Below are 25,809 nucleotides of genomic sequence, written 5' to 3' on the forward strand. Positions count from 1 at the left end.
AAAGTACAAATACCCCCCAAATGACCCCTTTTTGGAAAGTAGACATTCCAAGGTATTTAATAAGGGGCATGGTGAGTTTTTTGAAGTTGTCATTTTTTCCCACAACTCTTTGCAAAATGAGGATTTTTTTTTTTTTACAGGTTATTTCTCTCACACAGCATATGTATACTTGCAACTACACCCCAAAACACATTCTACTACTCCTCCTGAGTATGGCAATACCACATGTGTGAGACTTTTTCACAGCCCGGCCACATACAGAGGTCTAACATCCAAGTAGCACCGTCCGGCATTCTAGGAGCACAAATTACACATATAATTTCCTGACAACTTATCGCACTTTTGAAGGCCCTGGAGCACCAGGACAATGGAAACCCCCATAAAATGACCCCATTTTGGAAAGCAAACATCCCAATGTATAATTTTTGAGGCATAATGAGTCTTTTGAATATGTCATTTTTTTCCACAAGTTTTTGGAAACTGGAAAGAAAATGAAAACACATTTTTTTTTTTACACAAAGCTGTCCATTTATGCAATATTTCTAACACATAGCATGTACATAGCAAAAATTGCAACCCAAAATACATTCTGCTATTCCTCCTGAGTATGGCGATACCACATGTGTAACACTTTTTCACAGCCTGGCCACATACATAGGCCTAACATCCAAGTAGCCCTTTTCACAAAGTTGTCCATTAATCCACTTTTGACACTTGGTGTTTACAACCTAAAATCATTTTTTTTGCTAGAAAACTACTTACAACCCCCAAACATTATATATTTTTTTTAGCAGAGACCCTAAAGAATAAAATGGAGATTGTTGCAATATTTTTTATCACACCATATTTGCGCAGCAGTCTTCCAAATGCAATTTTTTTGAAAAAAATTCACTTTTTTTAACTAAAAAATAAGAAAACAGGAAATTTAGCCCAATTTTTTTCCATAATGTGAAAGATAATGTTACGCCGAGTAATTAGATACCCAACATGTCATGCTTCAAAATTGCGCATGCTCACAGAATGGCACCAAACATTGGTACTTAAAAATCCCCATAGGCAACATTTTAAAAATTTCTGCAGGTTACCAGCTTAGAGTTACAGAGGAGGTCTAGGGCTCAAATTATTGCTCTCGCTCTAACGATCGCAGAGATAACTCACATGTATGGTTTGAACACCGTTTACATATGTGGGCGGGACTTGCGTATGCGTTTGCTTCTGCGCGCGAGCTAACGGGGACAGGGCGCTTTAATTTTTTTTTTTTTTTTTTTCCTATTTATTTTATTTATTATTTTTTTATTTTTACACAGTTTAAAAAAAAAAATGTTTTGATCATTTTTATTCCTATTACAAGGAATGTAAACATCCCTTGTAATAGAAATAGGTATGACAGGTCCTCTTTATTGTGAGATCTGGGGTCAAAAAGACCTCACACCTCACAACTACACTAAAAAAGAAGAAAAAAAAAATTGTTGAAAAAGGAAAGAAAAAAAAAAAAGCGGCCCTTTAAGCCGGTTGCTAGGCAACGACTTTTGACGTAGCTCCGGTCCTCCAAGACCATAGAGTCCAGTGAGGGCCATCTTGCCCTCACTCGACTTCCTGTCTCTGAGTATCCGGGACCGGATAGTTTTCCCCGCTGCCGGCGGGTCCGGTAAGCTGGGAAAACGTCTGGGACGCGGCGGGAGGGGGGGGCACCTCTTCCCCTGCACCGTAAGGGTAATTTCGCAGCGAATCCGCCACTGGGACCACCCTTATCTGAAAGCCGACCGCCCGCCGTTTAAAAAAATACCAGGGTTATGGCAGCTATCTGCTGCCATAACCCCAGTATTTAGCTTTTAATGGCCGACGGATATAGTCGTTAGGCAGTCGGTAAGTGGTTGCATGTATGTAGCAAACAGGTGACGATGACTGATAGGGTGACAGGTGACGATGACTGATGTGGTGACAATGACTGATGGGGTGACAGGTGACGATGATTGATGAGGTGACAGATGACGATGATTGATGAGGTGACAAGTGACGATGATTGATGGGGTGACAGATGACAATCACTGACGGGGTGACAAGTGACGATGATTGATGGGGTGACAAGTGACCATCACTGATGGGGTGACAAGGGACGATGATTGATAGGGTGACAGATGACGATGACTGATGGGGTGACAGGTGACGGTGATTGATGGGGGTGACGGGTGATGGTCACTGATGGGTGACAGGTGACGGGCGATGGTGCACGGCGGTACTGATGGCAGTCTCTGGTGACCGGTGAACTTTAGGCTACATTCACATGTGAGCGTAGCGATCGCGGGCAGAATCACTGCGATTCTGCCCGCGACCCAGAAATCATTGCAAATCGCGGGGCGCCTGTGCGTTGCCCGTGATTTGCAATAGCACCCCAAACGCTGTGTGATGTTGCTGCGATTTCCGCCTGCCGAATTGAGGTAACATCGCGCAAACAATGCATGACGCCCCAAAGAAGCTCTTGTACCTTTTTTTGGGCGTCATGCGATGTTTGCGTGATGTTACCGCAATTTGGCAGGCGGAAATGGCGGCAACATCGCACAGCGTTTGGGGTGCTATTGCAAATCACGGGCAACGCACAGGCGTCCCGCGATTTGCAATGATTTCCGGATCGCGAGCAGAATCGCGGTGATTCTGCCCGCGATCGCTACGCTCACATGGGTGTCAATTTCTGGGCACTGATGAGGTGACTGTTGGGTGACAGGTGACATTGGGGGGGGGGGGCTGAGGACTGTGTGGGGACATTTATTTCTGTGCTTTTACATTGTGACAAGTACACAGAGCAGTAACTCACTATTTCTAGCTCTGCTGTCCTCACACTGGAAACTGTGTGAGGGTAGAAGAGCTAGTAACAGTGAGTTACTGCTCTTTGTTTACATTTTGTGATCGGCTGTGAATGGATTCACAGCCGATCACATAGTAAACAGTCACTGTCAGTGACTGTTTACTACTGCCGGAGACAGCTGTGTTCCTACGGAACACAGTGCCACCGACATGACCGCGCTGCGCGCTCCCGATCGCGCATGCGCGGTCATCTTGTGGGCGCCTTCATTGTGATCGGCTTTTTCATTGGAACACAGCCGATCACGTGGGAAACAGCCACGCCCATTGGCTGTTTCCCCCCCCTGCCGGTGACGGGGGGTGTCCCGGGGACACCCCGACACCGGCAGTGCAGGGCGGCGCGCACGCAATCGCGCGCCTGCCCTGCTTAAAGTGCCGCCGTCATATGACGGCGGCCAAGGATAATGGTCGCTCCGCTCCGCCGTCATATGACGGCGGGCGGGCGGCAAGCGGTTAAAGTAAAATGACCAACACTGGTTATTGTTGGAATTTTACTCACATATATTACCTTATACTTCTGTATACTGTGAATCTTTTCACTCATCATAGGTAACTGCATCAGGTATTATTTTCTTTTTTATATCAATAATCAATAAAAATGTTTGGAGAAAAAAAAGAATTCTCCAAACAACAGCTGCTGGTTGTTTTAGACTAGGGCTCACTAGATTGGGTGACTCCACATTGCAGCCTTCAAGTAGTTGTTTGCTTGCTGATCTCGCTGTGTCAGTCCTGCTGAGCTGTGTAGGATTCTCCTTAATTTAAGGAACCCAAACACAAGGACCTTGAGGCTTTGTCCCTGTCTGTGCTTCACGTAAGCAGCCAGTATGGATTCTAACGCTAACAGCTCACAGTCTGACCAATTGGTCAAAATACTTTTGGTGTATCCTGGCTGATTCAGGAGTAAACCAGCACATGATAGATTGCATAGACAAGATGGCCTTCACATTTATCGTTATGTGAGACAAGGCATTTGATGCCAGTTGCTTGCTTTGGCACATCAGCATTATGTCCGTGCAGATGCACAGAACACTTTTTTTCTTTTAGAAACAAGGTTTTTTTGAAATGTTTAGAATATTGCTACTACAGTTAAATACATTGTAATATACAGATACTAAAGACATGAAATAAATTGTGCAGAAGGACTCTTGTACATTAAACAGCAGCAATTTCCGTGTGTACTCAGGTAGGAAGAGTAAAAAAGTAAACAGTAAAAATTAAACAATAACCCAAATGGGCCAATCTGAGACAAGAACCCAAGGTAAGGCAACCATTCTGAGCAGCAGGAACCTCATGTTGTCAGGTTGGAGAGTGGCAACATGGCAGATCTGAAGAGAGGAGAGTATAAGAAAAAAAAGGGGGGGGGGGCAGTGAAAGGAAGGGAAAGGAAAAGAGGGGAAGGGAAAAGATCCAGTTAGACTGCATAAGGTGTATCTTGTCCCTGATCATCTATCCAAACTGACCAGACCTTGTTGAACTTTTGAGGACAATTCCTACTCTCATAAGTCTACTTTTAAAGGAGCATGTCATTAGGAGCATCAACCACTGATTCCCAAAATGGCATGATTATAGGACAGGACCTAACCATGTGTATGAAGCTGCCAGTAGAGGAATCACATCTTGTGCATAGGGGGTTTGAATATGGGTAAATACTGGCCAAGTGTTGGGGAGTGTAGTAGGCTCTATGGAGGAATTTCAGCTGTATGAACCGGTCTATAGCTGATATCACATAGATAGAAACACAGCCCTCCCAGTCATCCTCCTAAAGCTCAGGAATATGCCCCGGCCATCGCTTAGAGGTCCAAGTCGCACAAAACGAATGTGTTAGGAGGTGGAGCAAACTTCTAAAAAGGACCTTTTCCATTTGCTCTTTGTGGGTGATTACCTCTTTGTTGCTTTGTTGGATGAACCCATAAAGAATGTCACTGGAGCTAAAAGGATCCACCTTTCACAGGCAAAGAAGAGCAAGAACCAAACTCCTAAAATCCAACCCAACTACAGGCAAGTAAAAAGTATCCTTTACATGCTCTTTTAGGTCTAGGTAGGGGTTTCCAAACTTTTTTAACACAGGGCCAGTTTACTGTCCTTCAGACTTCAGGAGTTGAAAAGGTCCCGACATCAGTGCGAAAAAACAACGCCCCATCCTTGGTGTCAGTGGGAGCAATTGTGCCCCATTGCTGATGTCATTTGGAAGAATTGTACCCCATTGTTGGTGTCATTGGGAGGAACTGTGCTCCATCATTGGTGTCATTGGGCCCCATTGTTATATGACTTTGGGAGAAATATGTCTGCATCGTTAGTATTATTCGGAGGAATCATGTCCCATCATTGGTGTCAATGGGGGGAATTGGGCCCTATTGTTGGTATCAGTGGATGAAACAGTGCCCAAGGGCCAGATAAAAGCAAGCAAAGGGCTGCATCTGGCCTCTGGGCCGCAGTTTGGAGACCACTCGTCTAGGGGGAAAAAAAAGAAAATATATTTGCCAGATCCTCCTCTCCTTTCAGCAGCTAGACCAGTCCCCACAGCCTCTTCTTTCCCACGCTCTAGTAGCTAAGGATCCAGATGTCATCAAGACCCAAGCAGAGTCCATAACCCTGCACTGGACTTATTAGCACTTTGGAATAGTCCACCGCTGGAGCGTGAGGGATCACCATCTGCTGGGGGAGCAGCTTATCATGTTAGTAAAACTATTTCTTCTGTCCCCTAGACAGAATTACATATTAACTCTTGTAGTTCAGGTGAAAAACCACTATAAGGGATCATTTAAAACCTTCACAGACCTTCCCCTCGGGCTTTACTACTCATAAGATGTTATTATTATTATTACAATAATGCAGGATTTATATAGCGCCAACAGTTTGCACAGCACTATATAAACGAAAGGGAGACAGTACCATTGCAATACAATAAAATACAAGAAGCTTAAGAGCACCCTGCTCATAAGAACTGACAATCTAATAGGTTGGGGCAAGGGGTACAAAAGGTTATAACAGTGGGGGATGGGCTGATGGAACAGTTAAAAGTTCAGTTGTTAATTGGAGGCAGAATAGATTTCCTTGAAGAGATGAGTTTTCATCTCTTCATTTCAAGATGTGACAAAAAGCGGACGCTGTACACCATTGTTTACTGCTTTCAAAGGTAGCACTGTCAGGTTCAGTTGTTAAAACTAAAAAAATACAAGTTGTCGTTGAAATAAAAAAAGAATGGAAAGAATAAAGAGAATAAAGCATTGAATTAATCTTACATGGGGTTCCCCCACCCCACCACTAGAAAAAAATTCTGGTTTAAACCATGTTTTAAAGAGATTGCATAACCTTTTCAATGATTTTTAGATATACTTGTAAAAGAGATTAGTTAATATGTAAATAACATTAAAAATGTATGTTCATATTGTTTTATAAACTTTAAATCCATGTTTAGTTTGGAATTATATATGTACATTACATGGGGGAAGCCCGATTTGCTCACTACAAACACAGGCTCTGTTTCCTGCTTTGCAGCACTGTCAATGGTGGTGCTTTACTGCTGCACCGGAGATGTCACATAGTGAGTGATGGTTGTAGTTACCCCCTCACATATCTAACATTTCACTAAATCTGACTCTATATCTACAGACATTGATGAATGTAAAGAAGACCCCAACATCTGTGGCCCTAACAGTACATGTAACAACACACTTGGATCATACAATTGTACCTGCATGAAGGGGTTCAAGAACATCACCAATTATTGCACAGGTGAGTGTAAAATTTTTATTAATTCCCATATTCATTCATGTCTATTGCTCGCTGTTAGACTTCTGATCTATGTCTTTTTCTGCAAAAATGTCTCTTACTCCTTGGTGTTAGCATTTAATGCGAACACAATGCCATACAATAAGGTGGTCAGGTTTTCAAAATAAAACCTGGGTACACCCTACTGACCACACCCACTTTTGATGGGATTGGGACCAGGGTGGAGCAGGGGACATGGCTAGTAGTGGCACACCATGCCAAATGGTGGGTTTTGCAAAGTTGTTCTAACAGTGGGAGGGGCTCCACTCTCCACTAGTGTAATATTGTCCAAACCTTAAGCATTTATTAAAATCAAAATTCAATCCACTCACATATTAAAACCTTGTAACAGGCATTGTAAAACTGATGTCATACACCAACGATCAGATCCCCATGGATCTCACCTCCTCCACGCTGAGTAATGACCATCCAGAGACCATCGCTTGCTCTCACACTGTTACTGCAATGATTCCAGGTGGCGTAGACACACACCAACGCGTTTAGTCACTCCCAACTTCATCACAGTGATGTCACAGGGGGCTACTGGTGATGCACTTATATGCGATCATTTCATATGTTTGTATTTCACTTATTTTGTTGGTTTTATATTATAAGTAGCAGAATTTATCCCATTATTTTTCTTTTATTACATTTTGAGTGTTTTTATAGTTTGGAATTGTATACGTACAGTACATGGGGGAAGCCTGATTTGCTCACTACAATTTACAAACACAGGTTCTGCTTCCTGCTTTGCAGCACTGTCAATGGTGGTGCTTTACTGCTGCACCGGAGATGTCACATAGTGAGTGATGGTTGTAGTTACCCCTCACATGTCTAACATTTCACTAAATCTGACTCTATATCTACAGACATTGATGAATGTAAAGAAGACCCCAACATCTGTGGCCCTAATAGTAGATCATGTAACAACACACTTGGATCATACCAGTGTATCTGCATGAAGGGGTTCAAGAACATTGACAATAATTGCACAGGTGAGTGTAAAATTTTTATTAATTCCCATATTCATTTATGTCTATTGCTCGCTGTAAGACTTCTGATCTATGTTTTTTTCTGACAAACTTTACACTATAGCATCTGAAGCTAGCCATATATGGATCAGAATTCCTCTGGTTCAGGCAGTGACCGGCCAAGATTTGATCCATCTATGGGCAGGCTTATTGTACCCATGTCGATCCATTGATCAACACCTGGGAACAACTAGCCTGTTAGATTTTTTCACAAGTGATCACTGCAGGCAATTGTACTAGCGTTAATCATTGTGTTCTGCTGTCCATAAAGGCTCCCTGAATTTCTTAATTTTACAAAAACTTGTGACAAAAAAGTTACTATTTCAAAAAACTCGCCATGCCTCTTACTAAATTCCTTGGACTGTCTACTTTCCAAAAAGGGGTAATTCGGGAGACATTGTACAGGGTACTGTCCTGGCATTTTAGGGCCTCCAGAAATGATATAAGTCATCAGTACATCAGGACTGATCGATTTTCTTATACAGTATCTCACATAAGTGAGTACACCCCTCACATTTATGTAAATATTTTTTTTATATCTTTTCATGTGACAACACTGAAGAAATGACACTTTGATACAATGTAAAGTAGTGAGTGTACAGCTTGTTTAATAGTGTAAATTTGCTGTCCCCTAAAATAACTCAACACACAGCCAATAATGTCTAAACCGCTAGGGGTTTTTTGATCACTGTCTACCTATCAAGAAATATTGGTTTTGCCAACAACATAGCACACATCAGAGCATAAACAGAACAAGTGACTGCCCTCAATAGCAGCATTGACCGCTACACGGCTTGGGTTCTCGTTGCTCCAGAGGGATCAACATTACCACACATGGAAAGAAAAAATGAAAAAAAAACGATAATCTGTGACTATTACCCTTGAAAAAAGGCTCGACTGAGAGCCGAAACGCGTGGGGATACAAACGCAGGAGAAACTCTCTGACCTGATAGAGAACTATCCTAAAAAAGTCACAACCTTCACACCTGTCACTATCTTCTGAACCTAATCACACTTCCTCACTAGGGGTCTATAACCCCTCACAACACCCAATATACTGTATATATGTATCATTTCACAAAGACAGAAAATATATGTCTTATTTTACTAAGTGCATTTGTATTATTATTTATTATTTACTACTTTGCCCTTAAAGTCCCTACACCTTTATGGCCTGAGGTACCTTTATGGCCTGAGGTACCAACCCCAAACACGATAATGTCTAAACCGCTGGCAACAAAAGTGAGTACACCCTTAAGTGAAAATTTCCAAATTGTGCCCAAGTAGCCATTTTCCCTCCCGATGTCATGTGACTTGTTAGTTAAAATGTCCAAAGTGTCGATATTTCTGTGGCCACCATTATTTTCCAGCACTGCCTTAACCCTCTTGGGCATGGAGTTCTCCAGAGCTTCACAGGTTGCCACTGGAGTCCTCTTCCACTCCTCCATGATGACATCACGGAGCTGGTGGATGTTAGAGGCCTTGCGCTCCTCCACCTTCCGTTTGAGAATGCCCCACAGATGCTCAGTAGAGTTTAGGTCTGGAGACATGCTTGACCAGTCCATCACCTTTACCCTCAGCTTCTTTAGCAAGGCAGTGGTCGTCTTGGAGGTGTTCGTTATCATGTTGGAATACTGCTCTGTGGCCCAGTTTCCAAAGGGAGGTGATCATGCTCTGTTTCAGGATGTCCCAGTACATGTTGGCATTCATGGTTCCCTCAATGAACTGTAGCCCCCCAGTGCCAGCAAAACCCATGCAACCCCAGACCATGACATTCCCACCACCATGCTTCACTGTAGGCAAGACACACTTGTCTTTGTACTCCTCACTTGGTTGCCATCAAACATGCCTGACACCATCTAAACCAAATAAGTTTATCTTGGTCTCATCAGACCACAGGACATGGTTCCAGTAGTCCATGTCCTTAGTCTGCTTGTCTTCAGCAAGCTGTTTGCATGTTTTTCTTGTGCAACATCTTTATAAGAGGATTCCTTCTGGGACAACAGCCATGCAGACCAATTTGATGCAGTGTGTGGCATATGGTCTGAGCACTGTCAGGCTGCCCCCCACCCCTTTAACCTCTGCAGCAATGCTGGCAGCACTCATACATCTATTTCCCAAAGACAACCTCTGGATATGACGCTGAGCACATGCACTTAACTTCTTTGGTCAACCATGGTGATACCTTTTCTGTGTAGAACCTGTCCTGTTAAACCGCTGTATAGTCTTGGCCACCGGTGCTGCAGCTCAGTTTTAGGGTCTTGGCAATCTTCTTCTTATAGCCAATGCCATCTTTATGTACGCCAACAATTCTTTTTATCAGATCCTCAGAGAGTTCTTGCCATGAGGTGCCATGTTGAAATTCCAGTGACCAGTATGAGAGAGTGAGAGCGATAACACCAAATTTAAAACACCTGTTCCCCATTCACACCTGAGATCTTGTAATGCTAATGGGTCACATGACACCGGGGAGGGGAAATGGCCCTAATTGGCCCAATTTGGACATTTTAATCAGGGGTGTACTCACTTTTTGTTGCCAGCAGTTTAGACAATAATAGCTGTGTGTTGAGTTATTTTGAGGGGACATTGACACTGTTATACAAGCTGTACACTCACTACTTTTCATGGTAGCAAAGTGTCATTTCTTTAGTGTTGTCACATTAAAAGATATAATAAAATATTTACAAAAATGTGAGGGGTGTACAATTGTATTGTATATAGTGTCAAAAGTATTGGGAGACCTGCCTTTACACACACATGAACTTTAATGTCATCCCAATCTTAGACTGGCCTGACCTCAACCCGACAGAACACCTTTGGGATGAATAAGTGTGGAGACTGTGAGCCAGGCCTTCCTGTACAACAACTGTTCCTGATCTAACAAATGCGCTTCTGGAAGAATGGTCAAACATTTCCATAAACACACTCCTAAACCTTGTGGACAGCCTTCTCAGAGTTGAAGCTGTTATAGCTGCAAAGGGTGGGCCAACTCAATATTGAACCCTGCGAACTGAGATTGGAATGCCATTAAAGTTCATGTGCATGTAAAGGCAGGCATCCCAATACTTTTGTCAATATAGTATATATACCATAGAGGGAGATTTACTAAAACTGGAGCACTCAGAATCTGGTGCAGCTGTGCATAGTAACCAATCAGCTTTGAACTTCAGCTTGTTAAGTTAAGCTTTGACAATAAAACCTGGAAGCTGATTGGTTTCTCTGCAGAGCTGCAGCAGATTTTGCACTCTCCAGTTTTAGTAAATCTCCCACATAGTTTGTAGACTCAAACTTTCCTACAGACTAAATAATATACACTGATTTGGTTTATTTTCACCAAAGAAATGTAGCGGAATACATTTTGCTTAAATTTATAAAGAATGATTATTTATTTGCAAAATTGTATAACAGAAACAAAGAAAAAACATGCTTTTTCTCAATGTTCAATCTTTTTGCATTTATTTAGCAAAAAAATAAAAAACCCAGTGGTGAATAAATACCACCAAAATAAAGCTCCATTTGTGTGAAAAAAAAGATTTCTAAATTCATATGGATACAGTGTTGCATGACTGCGCAATTGTTATTCAAAGCGAGACTGCGCTGAAAGCTGAAAACTGGGCAAAGGAGGATGAAATTGCCCCGGTATAGAAGGGGTTAAAGTTTGTTTTTATTAATGTTTGCACCAAAGATGCAAATACATTTTGCCTAAGAATCACCTTTTTTTAAAAAAAAAAAAAAATAGAAAATCTAATGCGAAAAATATGTAAATGTTTGAATGAAAACATTGAAAAATAGCCCCTTAAGTGTATTTAATATGAAGATAACGCAATTAACCATTATGTGCTTATGTGGATTTTGGACCTAACAATGCCATATTTGTAAGAACATATAACAGAAAATCAGAGATAGCAGTGCCTGTTGCTTTCTATTAACATTTGCTAAGCTGCTAAAGTGCTGCTGTGGTACTCTAAAATAGATTTGTAATTCTTCTAATATGCAAATAGCTATATTAAATCTGAACCCCAGGTAGATATGAAAGACACAAATGATCATAGTCCTGCTTTTATCAATGAATCAATATTTGTATTATCATATTCAAGCAGTGTACTGTAAATACCTTTTAATGTGCCTTAGTATTACACTTCTGTGATCCCCTATAGAGCCGCACCCAGAGAATTGTAGTGCTACCTCCGTAGGATCCGCTGATAGTGTTAGGTCCTCTGTTCCTTCCTTGGCTTTGCAAAAGGCCTCCAGCCCACTGACACCTCAGGTTGTACCCCTTTAGTCAATGTGGGTCTTGCAACTTTTCCAGAAATTGAAGGTCACCCTGAGATCAGGCTCAAGACCATATAGGGGATAACAGGGTGTATTTCTGAAGAAGCATATGCACAAAATATAGCAGTACAGTATATGATAAACCCATACAATGCACTAGAAATGTACTCAAATAGAAAAGAACTGTACCTTGACTCAAATAGCATACGCTGTAGCTTTCACCACAAACATACAACAAATAACAGGCAACAGAGTGGTAGATGTAGCAAGATAAAGTGGTTAAATTTCCTGGGTGTACCTATAATGGGTAGGCTAAGCCTAGACCCTCGTTTGCAAATGGAAGCAATATGCAATGACTAAACCGGATAAGAATTTCTGTATAGCCCCCTTTATATTTACTTGACAGCTACATTGGGGCCCTAGTGTAGTTGGTGCACTTGACAAGAGTCAATCACCCCGCTCAGAGAGCAATAGTGGTAGTAATCAATTATGAACTGTATGTTATGGTGCAGGGGAGCTGACTGGGCGGTTGTGTAGTCAGGATGAAGGACCACGGAGGAGTCAGGCAGATTGAAAGGGTCATTGGTCAGCTTAACTGGCTGAAAGAGATGAGAGTGTGACTTAACCTTGTTTATTGCAACAAAATTACACTGAAGTGGGTTAATGACTCTGTCACCAGTTCCTTGGGTATAGCTGACAGACGGTGGCAGTGGAGAGAGTATGCTGATCTCACCGTGACAGCTTGATAAAGAACAGGTTTGGGCCAGTGCAATGACAGTGGTGTACTGGGTCACTGATGGCAATTTGATAAAGATAGCGAACAGGCTGGTGCAGTGTATAGGGTACACTGGGTGACTCAAAGAGTGGATGGTGGGTCTCAATTGATGCAGTGCCTACCCCTTTGGCCATAACTGTGTAACAGGGCTGGCAAAACATAGGATGTGTTTTGCATAGGCCATAGGGGTGGATGATAGATCTCCCTGGATGCGGTGCAGGTCTCCCGTGGGTCCCTTATGATTGTGGCTGTACAGCTACAGGCATAATGTAGGATGTATGCTGCATAGCCCAGAGGGTGGAGGGGTGGATCACCCTAGAAATGGTGTAGGCCTCCCTTGAATCTTCTGAGGCAGTCCCTGAGCTGTTACCATGTACCGGTTGCACTGTGTCTCTCAAGCAACATAGTGGGTCAGCAATGTGCTAGCCTATAGCCTATGGCCAATATGAAAAAGTACTACCTCTCTAGTGGATATTGGACAGGAGCGGCCGAACACCCAAAAGGCAAAACCGGGTATAGCCCATCCCTGGCAACTGAGCTTGACTGGACCTCCTGCTTGTGGCTGTGCCCGACACCTCCCTGAAAAGACCCCTTGGTTTCTTGGGCTTTTTATATCCTTCTCTCAATTCCTTCCCTTGGATGCTCCGTTTGGGTCTTGTAGCTCCAGCCCTGGTCAATACAGACTGTTGAAAAATCCAGTCAGAAACTACTGTACTCAGCATTCTTTGTGCTCCATAGCAGTTCAGCGAGGTCAGCATGCTCATCATCCCAATCTTGGGACAGGAAAGGGAACTGCTTATTTTAACTTTAACATTACAGTAAATAAATGTCCTGAAAACTTTAATAACAGAAGACCTGGTTACAAAACAAACTGACAGTATATAAAAAAATAAATAAAATGATGAGTAGCAGGAGGGCCTTTTCAGCTGGCCGCTCCTCCTACACTGTCCAGTCACATGCTAGGGAAAGGGGAGATTACATCATTGTGCTCCTTAACTGCAAAAAAAAATAGTGTCATCCTCCTGGCTGTGTTGGCTTGTGTAAGGCCTCTTTCACGTGGCCGCTTCGGTTTTTTTGTCCGCTGCGGCATTTTTTTTTCTTTTTTACGGACATGGATGACACTTGTGTCATCCAGTCCATATGTCCGCATATCATCCCATCCGTTTGCAGATGATATACGGACATAATGTTAGTCTATGGGGATTGCGGATGTCAGTGGATGACACCGCTGACATCCGATTTTGCTTCAGTTCCGTTTTTTTTAACGGAGGAAAAATAGGGTTCTGTTCCGTTCCAAAAAACAGAACAGAACTGAAAGGACACAAATCGGATGTCAGCGGATGGTCATCTGCTGACATCCGCAATCCCATTGACAAGCATTATGTCCGTATATCACCCGCAAACGGATGGGATGATATACGGACATACGGAACGTCCGTGTGAAAGAGCCCTAAATCTCAGACTGGATGGATAGAAATACAACTTATTTTCCTTCCTCTGGATCAACTGTGGGTACAGGACTCTGTATATGGAGGTCTTCCGTTTATTCTATTTTCTATGTATTTAGTTACTATGTAAATCTTTTGGCATGTAAAACTACTACTGTAGTGCTACCCCCATAAAAGGTGCATAGAGTTTAGGTTTAGCAATAGCAATATTTTGTAGAAAGATTCAGCAAGTACAAACAGGCCCATTGGGGAGCACACCTGTCCAGAGCCACTTACAACTGTGACAGTGATAGAACAGCGGCTTGATGATTAGAAGATGCAGACAGTATCTGCCACGAGAAGGAATAGGTCCACACCCAAAAAGGGAGGTTTCTTGAAAGAGGCAGATGTAGTCCCTGCATGGTCCCTACTCCTTAGTAGGGATGATCGAACGGTTCGGGTCCACCATCGGTTCGGCCCGAACATTGGGTGTTCGAGGTTCGGCCGAATTTAGAACTTTTTGCCCAAAAAGTTCGGAATTCGGCAACCAGAACCGCCCAAAATGCAATGCTTCAGGAAATGGGCTTTAAAAGCCCGTGATTGGACCAGAACCATTAGCAAAAGCCAATTGAGGGGGCAGGAGAATGCTAGGAATGTGATTGGAGTGACTAGGGGGTCCCTAGACCAATCATTAGTGAATACGCCCCCCAGTATATAAGATCGCCCCCGCCATATTCCCAGCATTGTTATACTGGACATGGAAGAGAGTGGAAGCAGTTCTGTTAATTTTACTTTAAAAGTGTCATTTAGCTATTTTTAGTGTGAGGAAAGGGATATCTAGTGTAGTTAGAGTGCTCCTTTACACTTAAGTTAGCTTCAAAAATTTAGTTTCTGTAGGGAAAGTGTTAAGTGTCAGGGGACCGTAGTGTAGTGTAGGGTTAACTGACAGTGACTGCTATGGCAGGGTGACAAAACCCTTCCATAGCAGGGTGACCGCTATAGAGAAATGATCATTTCTCTGTGTTGCTTCGGGACAGGCATGTGGCTTCTCACCAGCAAGCATTTTTTAATGCTGCAGGGGCTGCCACTGCCAGTGCTTTTTTGAGGACATGTTTGATGTCAGACATGACATCTGAATATGTGTATAGGGGGAATATATAGACATATATGTCTGAATATATACCCCTAGACATATATAGGTGTGATAGTAGCAGAAATAAATGCTTGCGCTAATGAAATCATTTACAGTAATATATTTCTGCTACTATCACACCTATATATGTCTAGGGGTATATATTCAGACATATATGCCTATATATACCCCCTATACACATGTTCAGATGTTTTGCCTGCCTCAAAAGAACCCCAAAAAATGCCAAAAAAACGCTAGCGTCAAAAAAAAAAGATGCCCAGGTGTGTTTTTGCTGGCATTTTTTGGGGGGTTTTGGAGGCAGGCAAAACATCAGAACTTGTGCACAGTACCACTATACACAAGTTCAGATGTTTTGCCTGCCTCAAAAGAACCCCAAAAAATGCCAAAAAAACGCTAGCGTCAAAAAAAAAATGCCCAGGTGTGTTTTTGCTGGCATTTTTTGGGGGGTTTTGGAGGCAGGCAAAACATCAGAACTTGTGCACAGTACCACTATACACAAGTTCAGATGTTTTTCCTGACTGCAAAGAACCCAAAAAAATGCCTGCTATTAAACCGGCAAGGTGTTACAGCAGAGAAGCCATATTCCTGTGCTTAAAGTTTTCTAATACAAACGATCTTTTTTTTTATGGTTCTGGACATGCTACAGAGCTGAAACTTCACATGTACACTTTTTAGACCCCCCAGATACTAAATCCAAAGTAAAAATCAAAAAATCTCTTTTTTTTTTTTTCTTTTTTTTAATTTTTCAATAATTGGCTTTTTTATCAAAAATGACAATTTTTAAGAACTTTTTTTTGTGTGATTTTGTGTCTGGGGGGTCTAAAAGGTGTACCTGTGAAGTTTCAGCTCTGTAGCATGTCCAGAACCCCAAAAAAAGATCATATAAGTGTAAAAGAGGGGTCCCACCATCCCTGCTCTACTGAAAAATTATCTTTTTTCTGGTTCTGGACATGCTACAGAGCTGAAACTTCACAGGTACACTTTTTAGACCCCCCAGACACTAAATCCAAAAAAAGTCATGCCTGCCTCCAAAAATGCCCGATAAATGCAAGAAAAAGCGCCGTAGAGAAGCCGTATTCCTGTTCTAATAAAAATTATAAGAAAATGCTAATTTTTGGGGGGTTCTGGACATGCTACAGAGCTGAAACTTCACATGTACACTTTTTAGACCCCCCAGATACTAAATCCAAAGTAAAAATCAAAAAATCTCTTTTTTATTATTTTTTTTTTAATTTTTCAATAATTGGCTTTTTTATCAAAAATGACAATTTTTAAGAACTTTTTTTTGTGTGATTTTGTGTCTGGGGGGGTCTAAAAGGTGTACCTGTGAAGTTTCAGCTCTGTAGCATGTCCAGAACCATAAAAAAAAAGATTGTTTGTATTAGAAAACTTTAAGCACAGGAATATGGCTTCTCTGCTGTAACACCTTGCCGGTTTAATAGCAGGCATTTTTTTGGGTTCTTTGCAGTCAGGAAAAACATCTGAACTTGTGTATAGTGGTACTGTGCACAAGTTCTGATGTTTTTCCTGCCTCCAAAACCCCCCAAAAAATGCCAGCAAAAACACACCTGGGCATTTTTTTTTTTTGACGCTAGCGTTTTTTTTGGCATTTTTTGGGGTTCTTTTGAGGCAGGCAAAACATCTGAACTTGTGTATAGTGGTACTGTGCACAAGTTCTGATGTTTTTCCTGCCTCCAAAACCCCCCAAAAAATGCCAGCAAAAACACACCTGGGCATTTTTTTTTTTTGACGCTAGCGTTTTTTTTGGCATTTTTTGGGGTTCTTTTGAGGCAGGCAAAACATCTGAACTTGTGTATAGTGGTACTGTGCACAAGTTCTGATGTTTTGCCTGCCTCCAAAACCCCCCAAAAAATGCCAGCAAAAACACACCTGGGCATCTTTTTTTTTTGACGCTAGCGTTTTTTTGGCATTTTTTGGGGTTCTTTTGAGGCAGGCAAAACATCTGAACATGTGTATAGGGGGTATATATAGGCATATATGTCTGAATATATACCCCTAGACATATATAGGTGTGATAGTAGCAGAAATATATTACTGTAAATGATTTCATTAGCGCAAGCATTTATTTCTGCTACTATCACACCTATATATATCTAGGGGTATATATTCAGACATATATGTCTATATATTCCCCCTATACACATATTCAGATGTCATGTCTGACATCAAACATGTCCTCAAAAAAGCACTGGCAGTGGCAGCCCCTGCAGCATTAAAAAATGCTTGCTGGTGAGAAGCCACATGCCTGTCCCGAAGCAACTCAGAGAAATGATCATTTCTCTATAGCGGTCACCCTGCTATGGAAGGGTTTTGTCACCCTGCCATAGCAGTCACTGTCAGTTAACCCTACACTACACTACGGTCCCCTGACACTTAACACTTTCCCTACAGAAACTAAATTTTTGAAGCTAACTTAAGTGTAAAGGAGCACTCTAACTACACTAGATATCCCTTTCCTCACACTAAAAATAGCTAAATGACACTTTTAAAGTAAAATTAACAGAACTGCTTCCACTCTCTTCCATGTCCAGTATAACAATGCTGGGAATATGGCGGGGGCGATCTTATATACTGGGGGGCGTATTCACTAATGATTGGTCTAGGGACCCCCTAGTCACTCCAATCACATTCCTAGCATTCTCCTGCCCCCTCAATTGGCTTTTGCTAATGGTTCTGGTCCAATCACGGGCTTTTAAAGCCCATTTCCTGAAGCATTGCATTTTGGGCGGTTCTGGTTGCCGAATTCCGAACTTTTTGGGCAAAAAGTTCTAAATTCGGCCGAACCTCGAACACCCAATGTTCGGGCCGAACCGATGGTGGACCCGAACCGTTCGATCATCCCTAATTATCACCTTGTGAAATAATATGATCAAATTAATCTCAGTTTGATCAGATGCTTTGGAGGCTAGAAGAGAGACCCCAGATCTCTCTAAAAAGAGGACCTGTCACAGCCCATGCTATCACAAGGGATCTTGTTTATCTCTTGAAATAGCAATAAAGTTGATCCAAATAAATAAATAAATAAATAAAATAAAGGTTCAGTGTAAATAAAAAAAAAAAAAATGTTAAAGCCCCCACACGGTTAGAAAGCACCCCCTAGGCAAACATTTAACTATTTTATCATCCCTGTGTTAACCCCTTCCCTGCCAGTGTCATTAGTACAGTAACACTGCATATTTTTAGCACTGATTACTGTAGTAATGTCACTGGTCCTCCCAAAAGTGTCAAAAATGTCAGTTAGGGGTCCTATCTGTCCGTTCCAATGTCGCAGTCCCGCTAAAAATCGCTGCTCGCCGCCATTACTAGTAAATAAATAAATAAAAATGACATAAATCTTTCCCCTAGTTTGTAGACGCGATAATTTTTGCACAAACCAATCAATATACACTTATTGGGATTATTTTTACCAAAAATATGTAGCAGAATACAAATTGGCCTAAAATGATGAAAAAATTTAGATTTTTTTTATTTTGTTTATTGGGAATGTTTTATAGCAGAAAGTAAAAAATATATATTTTTTTTTAAATCTTTTTTTGTTTATAAAAAATTGCAGAGGTGATCAAATACCACCAAAAGAAAGCGCTATTTGTGGGGAAAAAAAGGTCATCAATTTTGTTTGTGTATAGTGTCGCACGACCGCGCAATTGTCAGTTAAAGCAACGCAGTGCCGATTTCCAAAAAACGGCCTTTAGGGGGGTAAATGGACATTAAGGGGGTAAAACCTTTTGGTACTTAAGTGGTTAAATAATCGCCTATTGAGATTTTTAGGTACTGTAGTTTGGCGCTAATCCACAGGCGTGTGCAATTTTAAAGCGGAGTTCCACCTGTCCAACGATCCAGCGATGCGGCCGCCCGAAGCCTCAATCCTCTCCCTCGGCGCCGGCATCACTGCTGTGGGCACCCGGCTGTGACAGTTTGCGGCTTCACAGCCGGGTACCCACTGCGCATGCGCGAGTCGCGCTGCGCGGTGGGTAATTGGCCGGCAATCTTCTAGGACCTCTGACGTGTCCCAGAAGATTGCAGGGAGGGAGGGGGAGAGGAGAACTTCCGTTCAGGGCGCCGCGGCGCTCCGAGCGGAAGTGGGAGCGGGTACCTGTCAAAACTAGGTACCCGCTCCCCCCCCAAAAAAATGACATGCCAAATGTGGCATGTCAGGGGGTTAAAATACTTAAAGCGGAAGTTCCACTTTTGGGTGGAACTCCACTTTAAAGCCATGTCATGCTAGATATCAATTTACTCGGCGTAAGATCATATTTTGTTTTACCGAAAAATTGGGTATTATATTGGGTTTGTTTTCACTAAAACTCATTAAAATTGATTTTTTTCTGAAAATTTGCCTTTGATAAACTGCTGTGCAAATATCATGAGACATGCAAAAATTGCAACAACAACCATTTTATTCTCCAGGGTCTCTGCAAACAAATATATAGAATGTTTGGGGGTCCTAGGTAATATTCTAGCAAAAAAAAAAAAAATGCTGATGTTTACATGTATGACAGAGATTTTAGAATTGAACTGGACTAAAACTGGTTAACTCTTTTCTAAACCTAGGGCCTAATGTATTAATGTATCAGTAATAAGAACTGTTATTGTTTCTATCAGCTGCCATTCAGAGTCAGCCTTTCAGAATGGCACTGCCAACAACAGCTTTGGAAGTGATTGAGTGGTGTCTCTGACACCACATTCTTTTTTTTTTTTTTTTTTAAACTGTTGAATGCCTTACCTGGACTCTGACGTGGGTGGGTTCTAGTCAACCAGGGCAGGAAAAAAGGGGACTGCTCTTTTAACTGTAGGACAGGCACAAAGACAGATAACCTGCATGAGGTATTCAGGAACATTCAAAGTTTCCTTACCTTTTTGCCCCGACTTCCCTAAGCAGATGTAACCCACCTTCCCCTCTATACTTACCTAGTTTTCTCTTCCAAGGCCTGCAGTATTATGTAAATGTATCCTTTGTTGACCTAACGTCTGCATATGCGCAGTTTGGCCACATGGACTTTTATAAGACTAGCAGACAATTAGGAGCAGATCCATTTTCCAGGCCCCATAGACCTTTATGGCAGGGGTGTCCAAACTTTTTTCAAAGAGGGCCAGATTTGATGAAGTGAACATGCGTGAGGGCCGACCATTTTACCTGACATTCTTTGGACCATTAAAATGAAATGCAAACTAACTATTTTATGCAAAGTTTATTGCAAAAGGCATACTTTTAATTTCACCACATGGATGACAAATCTAAACAGGTGTTAAATCACTCTGCCTTTCATCTGGCCTTCAGATATGAAAGGCAGAGTGATTTAAAAAAATCCAGGAAGCTGAAATATATGTCAGGAACATTGTAAAGTACATTACATATTATTGGTAATAAAGATTGTCTGTCAACTTTTAAGTTAAAAAAAAAATTGAACAGGAACATACCACCAAGTATACATGTTGTGTTCAAATATATTGATAACTGATTTAGACCAACTGACCTTAACTGAGATTTTACAATGTATTCATCTCAATCCGGAGCATGCATGCTCCCTAATCAGTCACACAAGGGTTAACCACATATAAGCGCTATATGAACCCACCGATGATGATTAATGATGGCATAAAAAAAAAGTAATGAATGATGCCAATGTATTTTTCCAAATCACCTGAGGGGCCGTATTAAAGCAGCCCGGGGGCCGCAATTGGCCCGCGGGCCGAACTTTGGACATGCCTGCTTTATGGGGTCAGCAGATGGATAGGAGCCGATTTCCAGGTTCAACAGACATCTATGTCTACACATCTGGTCAAGAAGCCAGCAGATGAATGTGAACATCGCCTTGGACTTTGGTGATGAAAACTAGGTAAACAGAGATTTGAGGGGGCAGAATGGGCTACATCTGCTTAGAGTGATAGGGATAAAAGGTAAGGAAACTTTGTGTAAAAATGTCCTTATTGTTTAAATAACTCCTATATTTGGAAAGAAACACCACTGATTTATAATTATCAGTACACAGTTCATTACTTGTGATAATGATAATAGCAGTCTGTAAGGGAAGAGAGATGGAGTGGTTTTCATGTCCTCCATGTTTCCCACTTCATTGGACACCAAGTATGGGTCACATGAGAGGCCTACCCCAGGATGGGTTCTTCTGGGCTATGCTAGGCACTTTGATGGGACCACTACCTTACACATGGGGTACCTTTACTTTGAACAGACGATTAAGCTTAATTAGACTCTCGATGTACCAAAGATCACCGGTTACTTGTGCGTTTAGGAGGGACACACAGATCCCTTGCCCTCTCCACCTGTCCAGCGTACCACCGCTACCTCAATCCCAGTAATGGTATGGAGTCCCACAGTGAACCTAGCACGGACTTCATGCATGCACTTCACTTAAAGTGTTTGTAAACCGCAGCTGGTTAAAAAAAACAAAGCTGTAAGGCAATTGCATAATGTGCAAGTATGCATCGCATAGTAGCACAATATGAAATGCTTAGATATATAGACCATTAAAACTACTATTAACCACTTAAGCCCCGGAAGATTTTACCCCCATTCCGACCAGGGGGTATTTTGCGATTCGGCACTGCGTGACTTTAACGGAGAATTGTGTGGTCGTGCGACGCTGTACCTAAACGAATTTGGCGTCCTTTTTTTCCCACAAACAGAGCTTTCTTTTGGCGGTATTTGATCACCTGTGCGATTTTTTGATCACGCGCTATAAACAAAAAAAGAGCGTCCATTTTGCAAAAATAGCAATATTTTTCCCTTTTTTTTATATGAAATTCCCCCAAAAAAAAATTTAAAAATCAAAATTTTTTAAAATTTTCGGCCAATTTGTTTTATGCTACCTATGTTTGGTAAAAAAAATCGCAAAAAGCGTATTTTGATTGGTTTGCGCAAAAGTTATTGCGTTTACTAACTAAGGGAAAGATTTTTGTCATTTTTGTTGTTTTTTTTTTTAACGCGTAATGGCGGCGATCTGCGATTTTTTTTGCGGTACTGCGACATTGCGGCGGACAGATCGGACCCTTGACTGACATTTTTGACACTTTTGGGGTTACCAGTGACATTTCTACAGTAATCAGTGCTATACATATGCACTGTTACTGTAAAAATACACTGGTAGTGAAGGGGTTAACTTTATTTGAGAGGGAGGGGCTGTGTGTGTCCCTAGGGGCGTGATTATAACTGTGATTGGCTGGGGCTTCAGCTGTATGCAGAGTGATCAACGGATCTACATAGTAGATCCAGATGATCAGCTCTCATACAGCGAGGAGAATGACAGGCAGCTTGTTTACACAAGCTGCCTGACTTTCTCCCTCTCCCCCGCCGATCGCAGAGTGGCCGGCGGACATCGGGTCCGCCGGTCACACGCGCGGGGGGGTCCGTGACCACTCGGGAGCGGGAGCGCGCCTCCGGGGGCGCGCGCTCGCTCCCTAGACCCTCACAAGCTAGTGACGTAGCCCTACGTCACTTTGCCTGTGAGGGGCTGACCGCCGACGTAGATAGTCGTGCGGCGGTCGGCAAGTGGTTAAAATAAAGGGTATCAACAGAAAATTGGCGAAGGCGCCTGGCCCTTTAAGAAAAGATATTATAACCTGCTTCCCCTTTAATTGTTTAAAACAATAAATAGGTATGTATAATAGGTAAAAAAGGCGCTGGTAATCTTTTGCTGGATGTAGATACTAAGATGTCACGTATTTTATAAATATATTAAAAATAAAATAAGATAGTATGACAATATAAAATTATACGTGCTTATATAAAGTGCAAAATGTGATTCATTTATATCAAGGTGCTTACTAGTGCTACAATTATAAGTGCTGACTTCTAGTAGTGCATATATTAATATCCAATTAGTGCAACAAGCAAAAAAAGTGCTTACAGGTGCATAATCTATTTAAAGTACAAGTGCTGACCTTGATTTTTGTAAAAAAAGCTTATTGTAATAAATAAATCAACAAAGTGCTTGCTGGTGTATCCACCAATAAATTAAATCACATCTAATAACAATAAGTGCTCAAAATAGTGTCTCTAAAAATCTGGGCAATTCGTGCAACCAGATTGTGCTTTTTAAATCTTTGTTTTTTTCTTTTTCACTGTGCTCCAGGTGCTGGGGTGTATCACACGTGGCCTCTTACCAGCTTTCAACAGGTCACAAGGACCCCCAACGCCTGTGATCCCTTTAACTGGGTGGATGAGACCTCTCCACGATTCCTTGAATATCCTGCTCCTATGTTACTCGAAATGGACCATATAGTCCCCACATATAAAGATATAGAAGAGAATAGCCTCCAATAGTGAAATATTGTTTATTCCATTAAAACATACACTAAAGGGTGACAATTAGCCTCTTACTATTTGTTGTGCCCTCCTGGCACTGGGCAATTCGGCAGTACAAAATGTTTTGGGTATTAGGAAGATATTCTCCGGGGATCTGCAGCACCCTCCTGTATCTCCTTTCCCTGGTGCTGCAGATTTTTATAAAAAAATATATTTTTAATATATTTATAAAATACGTGACATCTTAGTATCTACATCCAGCAAAAGATTACCAGCGCCTTTTTTACCTATTATACATTAAAATAAAGGGGCATCTAGTTAAATCCCCCCAACAAGCCTTGTTGGGAGGGCGGATCGAGGGGGAGTCTAAACCCACTAAACACCTTTATAGCTTTTATATTCACAGTGGCTAAAATTGCGATAGCCCGCTCCTGGCGCTCTCCTGTAATACCGCTAGAGCTGCTCAAAGCCAAGCTGACATGGATCATGATAAATGAACGGATGGTGGCGCTACTTCACGATAAAATGCGCTTGTTTGACAGGACATGGGACCCTTGGCTCAGATATTTGGCAGGCCCCCATTGAGGGGGGAGTGCTGTTGACCCCCATGGGGGCTGGGGGGAACGAGGGAGCCTGATGGGGGTGGATGGACATGGACGCGGACCCCCCCTTCCTTTTCTACCCACCGCTACTAATTTCTTCTATCTCCTTCCTTGCTATTGCTTGGGCCCTCGAGGACCACCTAACTCCCTTCTCTCTTTTCCTTCTCTTATCCTCTGCTCCCCTTCTCTTTGTTCACTCCTTCCCTTTTTTGTTTTTGTTCTCTTTTCTCCCTGTTTTATCATTCTTACTCATTACAGTGCACAGCCGGAGGGTCGTGCCCCCCCTCAGTTTGAGGTGGGGGGCCGAGGCCGGGGGTCGGGGACCACCTCCCTCCTAGGGCGCAGTATGTTCCCATGTGGGGCGCCGGGGGGGGGGGGGGGCTCGGGCCCACTGGCCAACCTGGCGGCCGATTTGGGGTTCTGCTCTGACCCTGACTTGGGCTGCCATTCCATGACTTATTCTGTTTATATTCAGTTTCTTACACCGGCTATGTCTGTGTCAGTTGTGCTTCGATTTACATTTTGAGGATGTTATGCTATCTCTGTTGTATATGACCAAGCCTTATAGGCACACTTTGCACTGTTGTACATTTTGTTTACTTTTTGCAAAACTTTAATAAAAAATATTGGAAAATGAAATAAAGGGGCAGCAGGTTTTTATATATATATATATAGGGCCATACATTAGAACCAGGTGCCTTCACCTGTACAACTACATTATGAAATGCTTACCTTGGAACGAAGGTCTCCTGCGGAGCACTGTCACCACTGAGAGGGCTGGCATCTTCCCCGGGTCTTCCGTGTTCTTGCGCTCTAGCTGTGTGATTGGCCGGAGCTGCAATGATGCCCTCGGTTTCGGCACAAAGTTCAGAATGCACCTTCAGAGCGAATGCGCTGGTGTTGTCATTGGCTGCATGCAGGGTGAATATCTCCTAAACAGTGCACGTTTAGGAAATATTTATTTTATCTACCGGTAAGCCTTAATTTAGGCTTACCTGTAGGTAAAAATCACAAAGCTGGCTTTACTACCGCTTTAACTCTTTCTCTTCCATACCTCTGTGCAGGAATAAAACCTCGGTGGTGCTGATCTGCTCCCGTTGCTATGAGAATGATCACTGTGGAAGGATCGCTGACAACATCTCCCTCACTGCAATAAACGATCCCACCTCTCACGTGTACACATTTACGACAGGCTGCCAGAGAGACCTTAGATACCGTTGGTAACCAATGTATCTTAACACTCTATTAAAGCATAATAGACATGTGCAATTCCTTTCATTACGAATTTGTTTTCGGACTAAATTCGGCAGACTCTTCTGCGTACAAAAAAGAATTGAAAAACCCGAAAGACCAAAAAAGCAATTCAACCTACGAGTTTAACTAATCGGTTACAATTGGACAATTTTGTTTTTCGTATTTTTGTTCTTTCTGACTAAAGAAATAATTGATGAATGAATTTGTATTTATTTTTTGTATATTCAGATTCATTCGATTTTTGGAAGGGCAGTGTTAGTGTGTTATCTCTGGCCAATGAGCTTGTCCCTTATTCCCTTGTATGTTTTTCTGTGTCAGACTACATTCCACCCAGAGTCCAGACAGGGTGTGGTGGGCAGGTGGCACTTTTTTGTTGGATTT

At 42.1% G+C, this 25,809-nt stretch overlaps 1 protein-coding gene across 1 annotated transcript in view; it reads left to right on the forward strand.

The window, feature by feature from the left end:
• Positions 1-25,809, forward strand: part of ADGRE5 (adhesion G protein-coupled receptor E5) — a gene marked incomplete at its 5' end in the record, with an annotated part of 183,202 nt that overhangs the window by 82,290 nt on the left and 75,103 nt on the right. The window contains 2 exons of the mRNA XM_082256377.1: positions 6,472-6,594; positions 7,500-7,625. Coding sequence (XP_082112503.1) covers positions 6,472-6,594; positions 7,500-7,625 — 249 coding nt within the window. The remainder of the gene's footprint in view (positions 1-6,471; positions 6,595-7,499; positions 7,626-25,809) is intronic.

This window comes from Pelophylax lessonae (assembly GCF_965119305.1).
Source record: "Pelophylax lessonae genome assembly, chromosome: 4".
NCBI lineage: Eukaryota > Metazoa > Chordata > Amphibia > Anura > Ranidae > Pelophylax > Pelophylax lessonae.